At 41.6% G+C, this 17,546-nt stretch overlaps 1 protein-coding gene across 4 annotated transcripts in view; it reads left to right on the forward strand.

The window, feature by feature from the left end:
- The window catches only part of LMLN (leishmanolysin like peptidase), a 138,771-nt gene that overhangs the window by 103,746 nt on the left and 17,479 nt on the right, over positions 1-17,546 (forward strand). For 2 of the 4 annotated variants that reach the window (XR_007155536.1, XM_047874421.1), the window contains exon 18: positions 11,398-11,459. The exons of 1 other annotated variant lie outside the window; for it this stretch is intronic. Coding sequence is in view for 2 of the 3 variants with exons in the window: in XM_047874421.1 (XP_047730377.1) it covers positions 11,398-11,429 (32 nt within the window). In the remaining variant the exon portion in view is untranslated. Of the gene's footprint in view, positions 1-11,397; positions 11,460-14,761; positions 14,803-17,546 lie in introns of those variants that run through there. One more of the 4 variants, XM_047874422.1, reaches the window with a different exon arrangement.

Genomic DNA, 17,546 nt, shown 5'->3' on the forward strand with positions numbered 1-17,546 from the left:
CATCAGTCAGCTCCATGCATACAGCCCAGATATAATTCATAGTGATGACAAATAGGATTATCACCTTTGGCTATGGCCTTACAGGCCTCTGGACCTGCTTCCTAGAATCAGAAAAGGCCATCACCATTCTCCTTTTTGCCACCTCACCCCCCAAAATGAAATCTGACTGGAAATAGTTCTTTGGTATCTTGAAAGTAGACTAGAGATTGGGACCTCTAGCTCCTGACTTGACAGGGTCACAGATATACTGTGTCCAATTGACTTAGTCCCTGCCTCAGTGCCTTAGTTTCTCTATATGAGAATGTCACAAAGTTCATTCAAAGCTCATTCCATCCAGCCTCTTAACCTCCTGGCAGCTCACTGCTAAATGATCTGTTGAGGAGCAAGAATTCCTGTCCCCTCAAAGGTCCTTCTAACGGGACTAAGAATCAAATTGACACGAAACAGATTAACAGGAGAAAATAAACTTTAATAGTGTACTTACAGGGAATCCATACAGACATTTAAATTCCAAAGACCTTCAAAATGAGGTATATATGTCATTCTGAACTAAGGAGAAATGGGTAGGGATCGGGTTCTTCAAAGGGGGAAGAATACAATCCTTAGGAAGATGAAAAAGTGGAAATATTTGGTAAACAAATGTTTTCTGGGCCATTCCGAAACAATGGGACAGAGAGTGATGTGAAATGTTGGGGAGTGAAGGGTCAAGAAAGAATTTCTTGCAAAAAAAAAATAATAATAAGGTGAGGGGGTGGTTTTTATTAAAGTGCAAGGTTGGGACCCATGGGCAGAAAGAGCTGAACTGAGGTTGTGAGGAGTGACTGAGTGTAGAGTTTCAAACTGGGAGGGGTTAGGGATGGCATAACTCTCTAAGGAATTTGAACCCTGAAAGCAAGCTTTCCAGCTTGCTGGAAATGACCTTGAGGGGCTAGCTGCTGTTAAGAAAAAGTCATTTACTACTGTCTAGTAAACTCTTAATCACGAGACCCTTCACATGTATATCAGTGGGCCTTATGTTTAGAGAATGATTGCTAAAACATATCTTGGGCAGGGGGCGGGGTAGGGGTGGTAGAAGTAAAGCAAGTTTCTAAAGGGGTTTTTTCAGGATCCTGGAGGTCGGCCTAATGTCAGGCTAAGGTTGCCTTTTGCCTTTAGCAAAGTATTAACATTGAGGCAGCTAAGCTCCTTGAAGAAGGTCACTTTGCTTGTCTCAAGTACTTACTTGTCAAAGGGCTGTAAGTTGTAAGGAAGTTTAATTTTTTTTTCTTTTGCCTTTGTTCTCCACATCAGAGAGAACTTTGCTCAAACAGGCCTTGCTAGGTTCCTCCCTGTCTTCTACATCTAGTTCATATCATAATGTAGTTATCTATGGAGGTAGTACTCTTCCTGGAGCAGGTCTTCTAAGTTCTCTTTATTTAGTTGTGGGGGAGATAAAGAACTTTACCTTAATCTACTGGGTCTTGATTTTTTTAAAGTAGGCTCCACACCTGTGAGAAATAAACCCAGTGACCCAATCAAAGAAGGGACTTGAAGCACAGTGAAGTGAGGCTTTAATCATCATTCCTGGGAGAGCGGGTGTCTGATGGACAGGCACACTTGGGGAAGCTACAGCAGGCAATTTATCTCCTAGCATGCAAGACCCTCCCCTGATTCCTCATTGGCTGAGTACTACAAAGGTTACAGCCTTACCCAGAAGTCGCCTATGCCCATGTAAGGCCAAAAAGTAGTCTGATTGGAACAAATGTACATTTCTTAAGGTGACTCAGAGACTTCAGTTCTTTGGCTCATGCTCCTTGCAAAGCCCGTGAAAAGCCCACAAAATGGAGAGGGGAAGAACCAGGAAGTGAAATGTTTAAGGGTTTGGGACTCCATTGTTGGATGGAGGGCCAGTTTGTACATATTTCCAATAGGTTGTAAACCTATTGTTACTAGACAACACAGCTTTTATTTGGTATTTCTAAAAATGAATCATCTCACTTCTTACAACGCGCAACATAAGGTTCAAACTCTGAGATCAAGAGTTGCATGCTCTACCAATTAAGCCAGATGGGTGCTCCATTTGACTGCTTTTAACTCAAAATAATCTTTATACTAAAGCAGCCCATCTTGGTGTGGCCTGCCCTTGGCCCCTATAAATCCAAGAGAAGCATTTAGACACCTCCATTACTAGAGATCCCCAGAGTAATTTTTATTTTACTTCTAAGGAAATTTTATATACTGTACAAGTTTATGGAATCACTTTACTTATTTATATTTCTTTTTTCCCACATGACTAAAAACTCTTCCTGGAAATGCTATTATTTGCCACAGTGCTTTAGTAAGCAGAGTTCTAAGTCCAGCTCAGTTTTCTATCATCATTCCCTCTTATCTTTGTGGCCTCATGCCTGCAATCAATGACACATGTCAGAAAGTTTTGTGCTGTTTTTCTTCATGTACTGTCCCCTCAAGGCATGATTGCCCTGTTTTTCTATAAAATGTTTGGTTAGTGCATGCCACATTATGTCTTCATTCCCTCCTCCTATATTTATGGGCATCAGTGATATTCTAGGCACAGGAGACTCAGCTATAAATAAGCAGACACAGTCCCAACCCTCTCAAAGCTTACAGTACTGCCTTCATTTTTGCCTTAATTTTCTACAAAAATAGTGGACTGTAGCCAGGGTGCCCAGGATGCAACAGCACCTGGCTCCCAGGGTCCCACATAGACCAAGTTGGGCCACTTGCTGCTGACAGCATCCAAAGACAGAGAGATGAGTGGAATTGAAACAAGAAAGAAATTTATCTTTTTTAAGTTTGTTTATTTATTTATATGTTTGTTTTTTGAGAGAGAGAGAGAATCCCAAACAGGGTCTGCACTGCCCATTGTGGGGCTCAATGTGGGGCTCAAACTCACAAACTGTGAGATCATGACCTGAGTTGAAATCAAGAGTCAGTTGGTTAACCAACTGAGCCACCCAGCCACCCCAAGAAAAGAATTTATTTCAGAGAAGTCAACACTGTAAAGACAGCAGACTGGAGGCTCAAAGACTATCTGCAAAGTGCAGGAAATACTTCCAGGTTTATATAAGGAAAATGTGAGACAAAATTTGTTGGTAGTGCACGTGGGCATTGAAGGTCAAATGGATCATCATCATGGGCAAGGTCTTGCTGGCTCTGGGCAGTCCTTATTACTAGAGGGGGTAGTTTCTGTTCCCATCAGGGGATGCTTTGCCTGCATTCTTTTGCCTAAATTGAGAGATAAACTGGAAAGAACTTAATTAGAAAGTTTGAGGTGAAAATGGAGGCAGTTGAAACCCTCTTTCAGTACCAAAATTTCAACTAATTAAACACGTTTTTCCTTAAGGTCAGAGAAAATGTATTCAACAATCAAATACTTTTCTTTCTTTCTTTCTTTCTTTCTTTCTTTCTTTCTTTCCTTCTTTCTTTCTCTCTCTCTCTCTCCCTCCCTCCATTTCTTTCTTTCTTTCTTTCTTTCTTTCTTTCTTTCTTTCTTTCTTTCAACAGTTTCCATTTTAAAGAGCCAGATGTTTCAGGAGGGACTGGCCCTGGTAGTATCGTGATATTCCAACACCCATGGAGTGATTGAAGCCTGCTTTGCTGGGCAGGGCAGGGAACAAACTAGAGACCACCTAGCCCTTCCAAGGGGACATCCACCTCTCAGCTCCAGTGATGATTTCCAGACAAGACTGTGGACCCAGTTTTGCCAGGCCTTCTGATTTTTTAAGAGGAGCTATAAAACAAAATTTGGTATGAAATATTTAGATTTTTAAATATTAGCAACTTTATTTAATTTTTTAAATATTTATTATTTAAAAAGTTTTTTTAATGTTTATTTTTAAGAGAAAGAAAGAGAGACAGAGTGCAGCAGGAAAGGGGCAGAGAGAGAGGGAGACACAGAATCTGAAGCAGGCTCCAGGCTCTGAGCTGTCAGCACAGAGCCCAATGTGGGTCTTGAACCCCCAAACTGTGAGATCTTGATCTAAGCTGAAGTCAGATGCTTAACCAACTGAGCCACCGAGGTGCCCCTAACAACTTTATTTAAACACTAACATTAGCAAATATGTCTCTGGCTATGTGGCTTTGAACTCTCTTCTATGATTACATATTAAAATTTTCTGTACTTGTTGTATTGTTTGCCTTAAAGACCTTTGCTTGGGGGTACCTGGGTGGCTTAGTCCTTTAAGCATCCTACGATTTATTTATTCTTCTCAGTCATGACTCTGGTCATTTTGGTTATATTTGCTCATATTTAGTAATTTTTTGCTTTCCATTTGCAGCATTGATAGCCTGACTAGAATGGGTCTCCAGTTCTTGGTCATAAATTATGATGACTGTGGCTTCCTTGCTCACAATGGATGGGTTCCAGCAGCTGTGTCCCCACTGTGTATCTCATTTCTCCTGGCTGTAATAGCTCATTGGCCCAGGATGGACAATTACCCACCTCAGGAACTGGGATTTGTGATCTAGACAGCTCTGATTCAGAAATGGTTAGAACCATAAGCATCAATCACTTCCTTAGAAGGCTGATTAACAACCATATTCCACTGGCAGCAGGGAGGGGAGGGGAGGAAGAGGGAAGGCAAGGAGAAGAGTAGAACCCAAGGAACTTCCAGGGAGATATCCCAATGGCTTTGCAATTCCTTATTCTAGCCCTTTCCTTCAGCTTTACTATATTCTTAAATTCCAGTTTTATGACATGTCCCTCTACATATCTTTATACATAATTTGCATACATAGAATACACATATGCATATATCGATATGCATATACATGAATATGTATATACAATATACATGTATATGTTAAAATAAATTTCTAGGCCCAAGATAGAGCTGTCAGCAAACAGAATCTAAATAACTTTCATGTCTCTGTAAATGCTCCACTTGAACAGAAACACAGTATATCCAGTCAAACAATTTTCAAACACCAAGCCAACTCTTGGGTCTATGCATATTTCCTTGTTCCTTCTCACCCCAAACAAGGTTGACTGTGGCCCCAGCCAATCATATATTTTCTATTTTTTCCTGCATTTTTTTAATGCTTGTTTATTTTTGAGAGACACAAAGACAGAGTGTGAGCAGGGGTGGCACAGAGACAGAGGGAGACACAGAATCCAAAGCAGGCTCCAGGCTCTGAGCTGTCAGCACAGAGCCTGACGTGGGGCTTGAACTCACAAACCATGAGCTCATGACCTGAGCTGAAGTTGGACACTTAACCAACTAAGCCACCCAGGTGCCTCTCCTGCGTTTTCTTTATTCTTTATCCTGTGAAAACTTCCTGCCTTCCTCCACATTTTTCAGTTCTCTAGGCCCTTGGGAGTGGAGACTACTTGCTTCATGAAGTGGTTAAAATAAACTTTGTTTGTATCACTTAAATCATCTTCTTTAATCATTTCTAACCTACATATACATAAAATTCTCAATTTTCCCTTCAGCCAAATTTAATTGAATTTTGTTATGGCAACCAAGGGGCTTCAGCCAATTTAAAAATAAAGATATTCAGGAATAGCAAGCTCCAGTATTAACACTAGAGGAAAACCATTTAATGTGAATGCTACCATGGCCCTCATTTCATTTTATTGCTGAGCCAGAGGCCTGAAAATCTTGATGACTAAAGTCCTCTGTCTTCAAATACCTTCATCCAGGAGAAAGTCAATGAAAAACTACACCCCATGGTCATAGCCAACATCAAACACTGAAAGAAGCATCATATCCTTTCTTGACATGTACCCAAAGAAAAGATGAGTACAGGATGTCCACAGCCCTGGCCAACTGATCTTAATTTCTCTTCATGTACCAAAAAAAAAAAAAAAAAAAGTCTGTAAAAACAATGCCCTTAGGGGGGCTTCTTTCTCCACCTCCTCCTCTTCCTCCCTGTGTTCTCACAGGCCAAGCTGAGCCTGAAAAGAGGCACTTTTGAGTGAATATTCCCTCAATGGATGCAGATAGTAATGTTCCAAATGACTTGTGGGTTTTATTGTCGCCACTAGGCTAACTCATCAAACCAGGTTGGTCCTACCAGATATTTTCATGGCCAGTGCTCCATTAGGAAAGACCCAGAGAATGAATGGGACTAATATGTATGATGAGTGCCTGCTTTGGGTCAGGCATCTGGCTTCTATTCATTCCTCATAGTCATCCAATGAAGTAGGTAGTATTTTTCCCCTTTGACAGATAAAGAGCTGGAATTCAGAGAGGTTGAGTGAACTGTCCAGTATCTTACAGGTAAAATGTGATGGGTTCCAGCAAAGCTTGAGCCTGAAACCTTTACTATACCAAGCACAGCCTTCAACTGAGAAGTTCCTCATTCTCAGGAAAAAAGTTGTAGAGTTTTTCCACTAAGCCTGAGACAGAATTCACGCTACAGCCTGTGTCAGGAAAATGATCTGAATATTCACACAGTGGGATTTCTGTGGTTCTGTTACTATGGATTCAGAGTTCTGCACTCAGTTGATCCATAACCACCTTCTGAGGTGGTCAGTAAGAACATGAGGAGTAGTCAGATGGATAGGGCCTTAGACTGGCGGGCAACCAACCCAGTGTTGGGTATACACCTCTGCTTCTGACTTTTATGCTTTGCTTTTGTTCCCAAGTTCATAACATGGGAATAATAATTCCTGTCCATTCCACCTCACAAAGGATAAAGAGGAAGTGAATACACTGCCAAGGTGAGTACGTGGGTGAGCCAACACAACTGCGATGATCCAAGGGCACCTCTCACCCTTAGCAACATCCCTGTGATGGCAGAAGTAACACCAGATTAGAAAGAAATAGCAGGTTAAAAAACTCATGCAGATGCCCCCTGCCCAGTGTCAATGCTCCTCACTTATCTATATACTAAAAGAACTGCCCTTCCCTGGGGCAGGGAGGGAACTGACAAGACAAGCCAAACAGCCCAAGCTTTATCTAGGTCATCCTGAAGGGGAATAAGCAAAACATCAACCTTGTTTCCCTTGAGCACAGAACAAAAACACAGGGATGAGATTAAGTAGCAGGGAAAATTTCATTGTTCCCCCACCCTGAGGCCTGCTTCCCGCACACTGCTATTACTATCTTATCACTGTTTATTTTCACGCTGGGGAACCTGGGTGGCTCAATTGGTTAAGTGTCTGACTCTTGATTTTGGCTCAGGTCATGATCTCAGGGTTCGTGAGATTGAGCCCCACACAAGGCTCTGCACTGGGTGTGGAGCTGCTTGAGAGTCGCTCTCTCCCTCTCTTTCTCTGCTCCTCCCCTGCTTGTGTGAGCCCTTGCTCTCTTTGTCTCTCAAAATAAAGACATAAACTTTTTTTAAAAATGATGATAAAAACACTACAGAGAAGACTGAAGTCCTTTTTGACCCTCTTTTTGTTCTAGTACCTCAAATCTCAGTCCACACCCAAGGGGTAACCTCTATTAGTAAAATGATTGTAGATACTTTTTCTATGTATTTCACTGAATGGTGTCATATACATATTTAGCTTATACAAAGTCAATTTTAGCCAAAACAACAAAACAAAACAAGGCTCTGAGCAAGAAATGGCGATTTAAGTAGTACCATTCCACACATTGAGCTGATCAATGGCCTGGAGAAATGTAGGGTGAATGACATTCATTATCCCTCAGTTAAAACCCAAGTCCCTCAAGTGTCCTGGGCTTCACAGAGTATGACCATTTCAATACCCATGTGGATGATTTAAAATATTTTCAAAGGTAATTCTGATAATACTTGATTTTTTTGCTCTAAACATTAACTTTTGAACTCAATCCCTATTAGGAGTCACGCTGTATACATCCGCTCTGGCTCCATGACTAATCATCATGCCCAGTGCAAGTCCTGAAATACAGTGATAAAGTTAATTTACATACCGGGATCCACAATATGGAAGCTGCCCCCATGGCTCAGCATAAAAATCTAAATCAGAGTCAACCTGCAATGAGGGAGACCCCTCACTGTCTAAAAAAACTAACGCCAATCACAATCCTCCAACTCAGCTTTCACTAGCTTACTTTACCCTAGAAAATAAGACCTGCTAGCCTATAAGGATAAGGAAATCCCCCACCTCCTAGCCTGTTTCCTCAGTGCCTATTCTAATGCTCTGTACGACTCACCCTTGCCCAAAATCCCTGGGGAAGAGAGCTTCACTGCTTGTTAGGTCCTGTGCACCCGCAATCCATGGATTGTCTTCCCTTGAATAAAGGACATCAAACTTATTACTAACTTGTTTTAGTTTTGTCATTTAACAAATGTTCTGTAATGTTGCGGGACAGAAAAAAGGAAAGAAGGAAGGATCCTGGACTGGGTGAACCATACACATGAGGAAAATCTTGGCTACAGATTATGCTGAGTAATGGTGTTTCTGACTTTGCTGAGATGGTATTCAGAGAGAAACACCACTCTGCTTATGTGTAATATGGGCCTTAAACAGTGGCCATTTGGGGGCTATCCTCTGGAGCGGGAAGTATAGGCTTTCTGCTCTGAGTGTGGCATCATGCTAATAGGGCCCCCATCAGTGGGAATGGGCTGACCCCCGTCCACATGAACCCCATGACACCAAAATCTGACTTGAGCCAGACTTGCTTTCCTTTCCACAGACACACTTTAAAGGGAACGGACTGGCTACATTTTCTCTCAAGACCAAGGGAACTTGGGATCTTACTCCCCTTACTACATTCTTGGGTATCTGGTTTCCCTGCAGGTGCTTGGTGTTTTCACAGTCCTGATTGATGGTTGTTATCAAATCTCTCCTACCTTAAAGCTCTTCCTGAACCCAGGGTTTCACTTTATGTCAAATGTATTGTTTTTTGGACATTCTGAGCAATGATTTTGCAATGGTGAATGCCTTGCAAAGGAGCAGAGGATGAGTGGATGGCTGATTTTGGCTTGTTACAGTGTTGAAGGCCATCCTGGAGTTGGCACAATCAGCTCAGAACTGCCAGATAATTCCCCTTCAGATCTAGTCAACTGAGAGAAACAGCTGTGTTAAGAGAACATCCAAACTCCTGCTCAGTTGATCCTGGGGTGGGGCAAGGCAGAGCTGAGACCACCTTGCTAAATACCCATTGTGTGAGCTTTTTAGCCCCGGCAAAGGCTTCAAAGCTGGAGTTGTTCATCCCTTGGAGCAGGATAGAAAGTGGATTAGGAGGATTGTTAGAAAATAATCTAATCCAGCCTTGTCATTTAGATTTTCATTTTCAATTCTTTCAATGTACAAATGAGGAATTTGAGGCTGCAAAAGGGGAAGTGTCTCGTTCAAGATCACACATTTGCATTAGTGAAAGAGGGGAAGTGAAAACTCAGGTCTTCTCACTTCTAATTCAGTGTTCTTCCTCAACACTACTTTGGAAGCACTGGGTGAAACAAAATTAAACCATGATCTTTATCACTAGAATTCTGAGTCTTTAATATGCTAATAATTGTTTCCTTCTAAGAGAGGAATATAGTTTCCAGACATTTCCAAACTTTTTTGACCAGAGTAATTTTTTTTTAAGTTTATTTATTTATTTTTAAAGAGAGAGAGAGAGCACAGAGGAGGAGCAGAGAAAGAAGAAGAGAGAGAACCCCCAAGCAGGATCTGTACTGCAGTCACAGAGCCTAACTTAGGGCTCGAACTCATAAACCGTGAAGTCATGACCTGAGCCAAAATCAAGAATTGGACACTCAACCAACTGAGCCACCCAGCTGCCCCAGACCAGATTACTTTTTTTTTTTTCTTTTTTGAAAGACAGAGAGAAAGAGAGAGGGCATAGTGAGCGAGGGTCAGAGAGAGAGAAGTGGGGCTCATCTGAAGCGGGGCTCCAGCTCAGGAACCATGTGAATCACGACCCTAGCAGAAGTCAGATGCTTAATCAATTGAGCCACCCGGGTGCCCCCAGATTACATTTTTAATACAGTGTCTATTTACATTCTCCATAAGAGGATTAAAGGATTTTTCAGAACAGTTTAGGAAATACTGTCCTACACCATGCTGTTATTGTTAAGTGCTACACACAAAAAATTACCTACACATAATCCCTACAATCCACAGTGTTATGAAGCACTGATGTTGAGACACAGGATACTCAGCCACTGGCAAACATCATTTGTCATTCTAAATATCAGCAATGAGCTTTGCATTTCAAAATGCAGAACTGTGTGTGATGGGGGAGGGGGAACGTGGGTAGGGTAAGGGTTAAATGGTCAGCTCTTCTCTGACAAGCAGAATCATCTCAGCATATCTGGGGTTTAGGGCTGGTCAGCCTTCATTCAACATACATTGTGCTTCTGTGACATGTCCTAGATTCTTGCCTTCAAGGAGACCTCAGTTCAGTAGGGGAACAAACACATAAAGGAGTGAGCACTTGTACAAGACAAAGTTAAAGGGAAGAGCAAGGAGAGACTGAAGCATCAGGCCTGGAGAAGGGGACAGGGACAGTGGCTAGGATAACTTTCCAGAGGGATCCCTTCCATTGGGTGTTAAAGGCACAGTAGGAATTGACAATGGCAGAGTGAGAAAAGGGAGAGAGAACAGCACGTACTAAGGCAGAGAAGGGAAAAACAACATGGCGCTTGTGGGCAGCGTGGGAAATTGAGTATTATTGGTGGGAAGGGGAGAGTCACAGGGTTAACTGGCAGGGATCTTAGGCTGAATAGCCTTCTGCACTAGTCTAAGGTGTTTGAACATCCTCTGTGAGGTCTAACTAAAGGAGTTGGCCAAGCCTGCCTCCATAAACACTTGCTACTCTGAGACTGTGAGAGTCAGCCACCTCCTCAGCTCAGGCTAAGATTCCAAATTGCCATGATAACAGATGGCATTTTGAGGTGTGGGGCTTAGAGAGAGAGAGGCTGGTTGGGACTGAATTTCACATTAGCCTCTTCTCCACATATAACTTAAGAATGGAACCCAGGGGTGCCTGGGGGCTCAGTCGGTTAAGTATCCAACTTCAGCTTAGCTCATGATCTTGCAGTTCAAGAGTTGGAGCACCACCTTGGACATTGGGCTCTGTGCTGACAGCTCAGAGTCTAGAGCCTGCTTCAGACTCTGTGTCTCTGGCTCTCTCTATCCCTCCCCTGCTTGTGCTCTGTCTCTTTCTCTATCTCTCAAAATAAATAAACATTTAAAAAAAAAAAAAAAAGAACGGAACCCAAATGCCCACCTGTAGCCTAAAGCCACCACACTGTCCGAGATGGAAGAATTTAGAGACAAATCCATCCTCATAACATGTTTTGTAGTTAAGATAACTTTGACTCTGAGGTGATATAGCAAACATATCAGCCACAGAGCCAGGATAAGACCCCATGTTTCCTATACCCAGGACCAGGCTTTTTTTAAAACCTGGAATTAAATTATCCAAGCCAAGAGAAGCTTATCATCAAGCTTGTGCCCATTCATTCATTCATCACACATTTATTCACTCTCTTCTGTAAATTTGTTTTTAGGAACTGAAGATTCATGGATGACAAAAACCTGATATCTGTCCTGGAGGAGCCCAAGTCAAAAGGTAGGGACATAACACCACAGAAGGCTCTGGTGGCTCCGAGGACTGAGAGCATGTTGAGTGAAACAGGATGGTCCTTACCATAGCTTTAGATGATTGTTGTCTGAATATATTGGCTCAGAGTTGCCTTCCTAAGAATTTTTTCAAGAGACCAGAACTCTAGATTTTAAAGTAAATATTCTGATTTTTAAAAAATGTTTATTTATTTATTTTGAGAGAGAGATCATGAGAGGAGAAGGGCAGAGAGAGAGAGGGAGGGAGACAGTTCCCAAGCAGTCTTCATGCTCAGTGCAGAGCCCAACACAGGGCTTGATCCCATGACCATGAGATCATGACCTGAGTCAAAATCAAGAGTTAAATGCTTAACCAACTGAGTCACCCAAGACGTCCCAAAACATTCTGATTTTTAAAGTACTGTAAGGCCCAAACAAAATTTATCTGTGACTGGATTTGACTTACTGCTGCCATTCTGTGATTCCTATAGTAGGCAACAGTTCTTACTATATTGCTCAAAGATCTCCGGGGGGCTTGTTAAAAATACAAAATTCTTGGCTACATCCCAACACACTTGGAATCAATAGGACTGGGTCAAGGTCCTTTAATCTCTACTTGCCATAAACACTTCCAGTGCACAGACCACACTTTGAGAAACTCTGATCTAGCTACAGTGTCTCCCACTTAGAAGCTTTCATCTCATCCTTTCTTAATCTCAGATCTCAGGCAGTGTATTTATACAGCTGATTCAATGGCACTATAGTACAATTCTGGAGGTCAGTCCCATACATTTGGTTCATCTCAGTACTGAAAGCACCCCACACAAACTCAAAGAAGGAACAGCAAAGACAAACATAGGAAAAGGGCAGAGATGGATAGTTTGTAGAAGGCTGGAGACATAAAGGAAGCCAAAATGGAAGAAGAGAGGGGGAGTTAGGCAATTGAAGTTAACTGCTGCATCACAGCCAATCAATGGTGTGTGGGCTTCAGAAGAATCACCCACTATTACACACTAACTATAATCCCTGGTCCTAGTTCTCAATTGCTTATCTAGTTAGATACTTAGTTCATTAAGAGATGGCCAGGAGACTGCTAGAGGTAAAATGATTCTCTGGGTTGCAGCAACAGGTCTTCCTTCTTCTGAGTAGACTACCTGATTTAAACTTTCACCTGAGAGTAACTGTTTGGGGCCATTTTGGGATTCTCAGCTGGGCACAGTCTTCTTCATATGGCATAGGCTCCAAGGGGGAAGAGTGCAGGTCACTGGGAAAACACAACTATAAGGATTGCTTTGATTTAGCCCCTCCCTACCACACCAGCCCCACCTGCATGGCTACACTATTCCAACAATACCATCCTGTGGTTTTCATGCTCACAATACTCCTTCTCTTCTCCATGCCTTTGCTTGCACTGCCCCTTCCCAGTGCCTCGGATGAAATCTATCCCTTTTCAACTCTCCTTCACCAGCTTACTGTTTGCTCATCATCTAAGATCCAGGATACCTCCTGAATGCCAACCTGGTCAAGTTCTGCTATCTGTGCTCCCATGATTCCCTTTCCAGTTATCACCCCTTTACCACACCCAATTACATAACCTGTTTAGCGATCCAGCTTTGTCTTTGGACCATGAGCTTTTGTGTGCAGGGTTGCTTATTTGTTTCAGTATTTGTAGAGTTTATTCCAGTGTCCAGCACATAGGAGAGGCTCGATAAACATTTATTGAATAAATGAGGTTTAACCATGTGGGTGCTATGCAATGTGAGCAAATCACTTAACCTTCTTAAGATTTCTTTTATCTGCACAATAAGACAATGATACTTTCTCCCTAAGACTGTTATGAGAATTAAATGAGACAATGTATGTAAATACATAGCACCTGACTGATAGAAGATGATCAATAATTTTTTAAGAGCTAAAAAAAGAGTTTAAGAAGTTATCTGTCCAAGCCTCCTGCTTTCATCATCAAAAACCATTAAGCCAGCCTTCTCATGCTACAGGATCTAAATACCATTTTATTTATTTATTTTTATTTTTTCTTATTTATTTAGTTAGTTTTTTTTTTTTTTTTTTTAATTTATTTTTGGGACAGAGAGAGACAGAGCATGAACGGGGGAGGGACAGAGAGAGAGGGAGACACAGAATCGGAAACAGGCTCCAGGCTCTGAGCCATCAGCCCAGAGCCTGATGCGGGGCTCGAACTCACGGACCGCGAGATCGTGACCTGGCTGAAGTCGGACGCTTAACCGACTGCGCCACCCAGGCGCCCCTAGTTAGTTTTTAATTTACATCCAAGTTAGTTAGCATATAGTGCAACAATGATTTCAAGACTAGATTCCTTAATGCCCCTTACCCATTTAGCCCATCCCCCCTCCCTTAACTCCTCTAGCAGCCCTCTGTTCACTATATTTAAGAGTCTCTTATATTTTGTCCCCCTCCCTGTTTATATATTATTTTTGCTTGCCTTCCCTTATGTTCATCTGTTTTGTATCTTAAATTCCACATATGAGTGAAGTCATATGATATTTGTCTTTCTCTGACTAATTTTGCTTAGCATAATACCCTCTAGTTCCATCCACGTTGGTCCAAATGGCAAGATTTCATTCTTTTTGATTGCCGAGTAATATTCCACTGTATATATATACCACATTTTCTTATTCATTCATCCATCAATGGACATTTGGGCTCTTTCCATACTTTGGCTATTGTCAATAGCACTGCTATAAACATTGGGGTGCATGTGCCCCTTCAAAACAGCATACCTGTACCCCGTGGATAAATACCCATTAGTACAATTGTTGGGTCATAGGGTAGTTTTATTTTTAATTTTTTGAGGAACGTCCACACTGTTTTCCAAAGCAGCTGCACCAGTTTGCATTCCCACCAGCAGTGCAAAAGAGATCCTCTTTCTCCATGTCCTCGCCAATATCTGTTGTTGCCTGAGTTGTTAATATTAGCCATTCTGACAGGTGTGAGGTGGTATTTCATTGTGGTTTTGATATATATTTCCCTGATGATGAGTGATGTTGAGCATTTTTTCATGTGTCAGCCATCTGGATGTCTTCTTTGGAGAAGTGTCTATTCATGTCTTTTGCCCATTTCTTCACTGGATTGTTTGTTTTTTGGGTGCTGGTTTGATAAGTTCCTTACAGATTTTGGATACTAACCCTTTATTTGATCTGTCATTTGCAATATCTTCTCCCATTCCGTTGCTTGTCTTTTAGTTTTGCTGATTGTTTCCTTCGCTGTGCAGAAGCTTTTTATTTTGATGAGGTCCCAGTAGTTCATTTTTGCTTTTGTTTCCCTTGCTTCCAGAGACATTTCGAGTAAGAATTTGCTGCAGCCAAGATCAAAGAGGTTTCTGCCTGCTTTCTTCTTGAGGATTTTGATGGCTTCCTATCTTACATGTAGGTCTTTCATCCATTTTGAGTTTCTTTTTGTGAATGGTGTAAGAAAGTGGTCCAGGTTCATTTTTCTGCATGTTGCTGTCCAGTTTTCCCAGTAAGTGTTTGCTGAAGAGACTGTCTTTATTCCATTGGATATTCTTTCCTGCTTTGTCAAAGATTAGTTGGCCATATGTTTGTGGGTCCATTTCTGGGTTCTCTATTCTGTTCTACTCATCTGAGTGTCTGTTTTTGTGCCAGTACCATACTGTCTTATTGATTACAGCTTTGTAATATAACTTGAAGTCCAGGATTGTGATGCCTCCAGCTTTGGTTTTCTTTTTCAGGATTGCTTTGACTATTTGGCATCTTTTCTGGTTCCATACACATTTTAGGATTGTTTGTTCTAGCTCTGTGAAAAATGCTGATGTTATTTTCACAGGGATGGCAATATGTAGATTGCTTTTGGTAGTATCAACATTATAACAATATTTGTTCTTCCAATCCAGGAGCATGGAATATTTTTCCTTTTTTTGTGTGTCTTCTTCAATTTCTTTCATAAGCTTTCTATAGTTTTCAATAGATTTTTCACCTCTTTGGTTAGGTTTATTCCTAAGTATTTTATAGTTTCTGGTGCAATTGTAAATGGGATCAATTCCTTGATTTCTCTTTCTGTTGCTTCATTATTGGTGTATAGGAATGAAACTTATTTCATTGATTTTATATCCTGTGAATTTGCTGATTTCTGGATCAGTTCTATCAGTTTTTTTGTGGAATCTTTTGGGTTTTCCATAGAGAGTATCATGTCATCTGCAAAGCAGGAAAGTTTGACTTTCTCCTGGCCAGTTTTGATATCTTTTACTCCTTTGTATTGTCTTATTGCTGAGGCTGACTTCCAATACTATGTTGAATAACAGTGATGAGAGTGGACACCCCTGTCGTGTTCCTGACTTTGGGGGAAAGTTATCAGTTTTTCCCCGTTGAGGATGATATTAGCGGTGGGTCTTTCATATATGGCTTTTATGATCTTGAGGTATGATCCTTCTATCCCCCCTCTCTTGAGGGTTTTTATCAAGAAATGATGCGGTCTTTTGTTAAATGCTTTCTCTGCATCTATTGAGAGGATCATGTGGTTCTTGTCCTATTTTAGATTTAAGGAAGAAGATGGTAACTGTGTGCCTCTTTCTGGGGATGTACACTAGATGGGGTTTCATTCCAAAGAAACAACCCTCTTAAGGGCAAGGTCTCTAGAGTGTACTCTGCCTGGGCCACACCTAAGTAGGTGAGAAGAGTTTGCATATGCAAGTCACATGCTCTTTTTACCTAGACTCTCATATGACAAACACCCAGGCTTGCAACACTCTCTAAGTCAGGAGTGAAAAATGAAACAGAATCAATGGTCCCAGACTGATTATGTTTCAAAGATAGGATGTTATTTCTAAACTCTCACCCATTGTTCCTTTTTACTCCTCACCCTTAAGATGATAGCCATTTGCCTTTGTAACTGGCAATAAAGAAAGAGTGAGTAAGCATAGCAGAGAGAAAGGGGGTAGGTTGGGTAAACTGGCTGTTGTTTCACTGGAATGACTCAAGTAAAATATAATCAACATATATTAGTATCTTTCTTACACTAAATTTGCTGTTGAATTAAGAATGGAAGCCATAGAAGGTCTTAACAACTGGGCATATGAGCCTCCCCAAGTCTTATTTAGGACTAGAAATTTGCCTTTTAAGGCAAACCAAAGGAAGCTGCCCACCCTGAGAGCATAGAGGACCCATCCTTGGGGGCAAGTCTCTGGACAGTTCGATTCAGTGTAGTTCAACACGTATTTCCCAAATGCTTTGGGCCAGGTGGTATGCTAAGAGCTGGGGAGATAGATATCATTAAGACATGCTACCTGTCCTAAAGGAGCTCCTAGGCTGGGACTCCCTTCCTAACTAATGTCCAGGTCTATCAGTGGATGTGCCAAGTGGGGATGACATATGCCTTTCTGTGCCCATAGGAGATGCTGCCTAAGGGCCCACACTCTCTCCCATTCAGCCCAATGCTGCCTCGGAATTGTTTTCAATACAGCATATCTGGCTGATCACCTGGCCAAGAACTTATCCCCACAATTGGTAGTGTACGGGCTTCAGAAAGAGGCAGCTCTAAATTCTAACTCCAGCGTCAGTTTGTACTATGTTGTCTTGTAAAAATCCCTTCCCACCTTTTGAGCTTCAGTTTCCTCATCTGTATCATGGGACAGGCTTCACAACACTACAAAGTTGGTACTATTACTGTCCCATTTTAAAGATGAGAAAAACTGAGGCACAGAGAGGGTAAGCAGCTTTCCCAAGATCACAAAATAGAAAGAGGGAGAGCCAGAATTCAAAGCCAAAAGTCTATTTTTAGAGCCCATTCTGGTAACTGCTAAGGTTTGGCTGGTCTTAGGCTGGTCAAATGCTCTCTAGGGGTTAACAAGCACAAAACTGCCAGACTCAGATGACATATTTAACAGAGGTTTCATTCATTAAGAGACATATTCTACTGGCTGAAACTTTAGCTCTGGCTAGAGACAGTTTATTTGGTCTTAAAATAAGAAAAGCTGTGGTGAAAAGACCTGCAGGAGTCACACATATCAAAGCTCATGTCGTATCCAAACTGTTTGGTCAAGAGTCTGACTCTTGAAAGCGACTCATCTGATCATGAAATATGAGAGTCAGAGATCACTTGACTA

The sequence above is a fragment of the Prionailurus viverrinus genome, chromosome C2, assembly GCF_022837055.1.
Source record: "Prionailurus viverrinus isolate Anna chromosome C2, UM_Priviv_1.0, whole genome shotgun sequence".
NCBI classification, from domain to species: domain Eukaryota; kingdom Metazoa; phylum Chordata; class Mammalia; order Carnivora; family Felidae; genus Prionailurus; species Prionailurus viverrinus.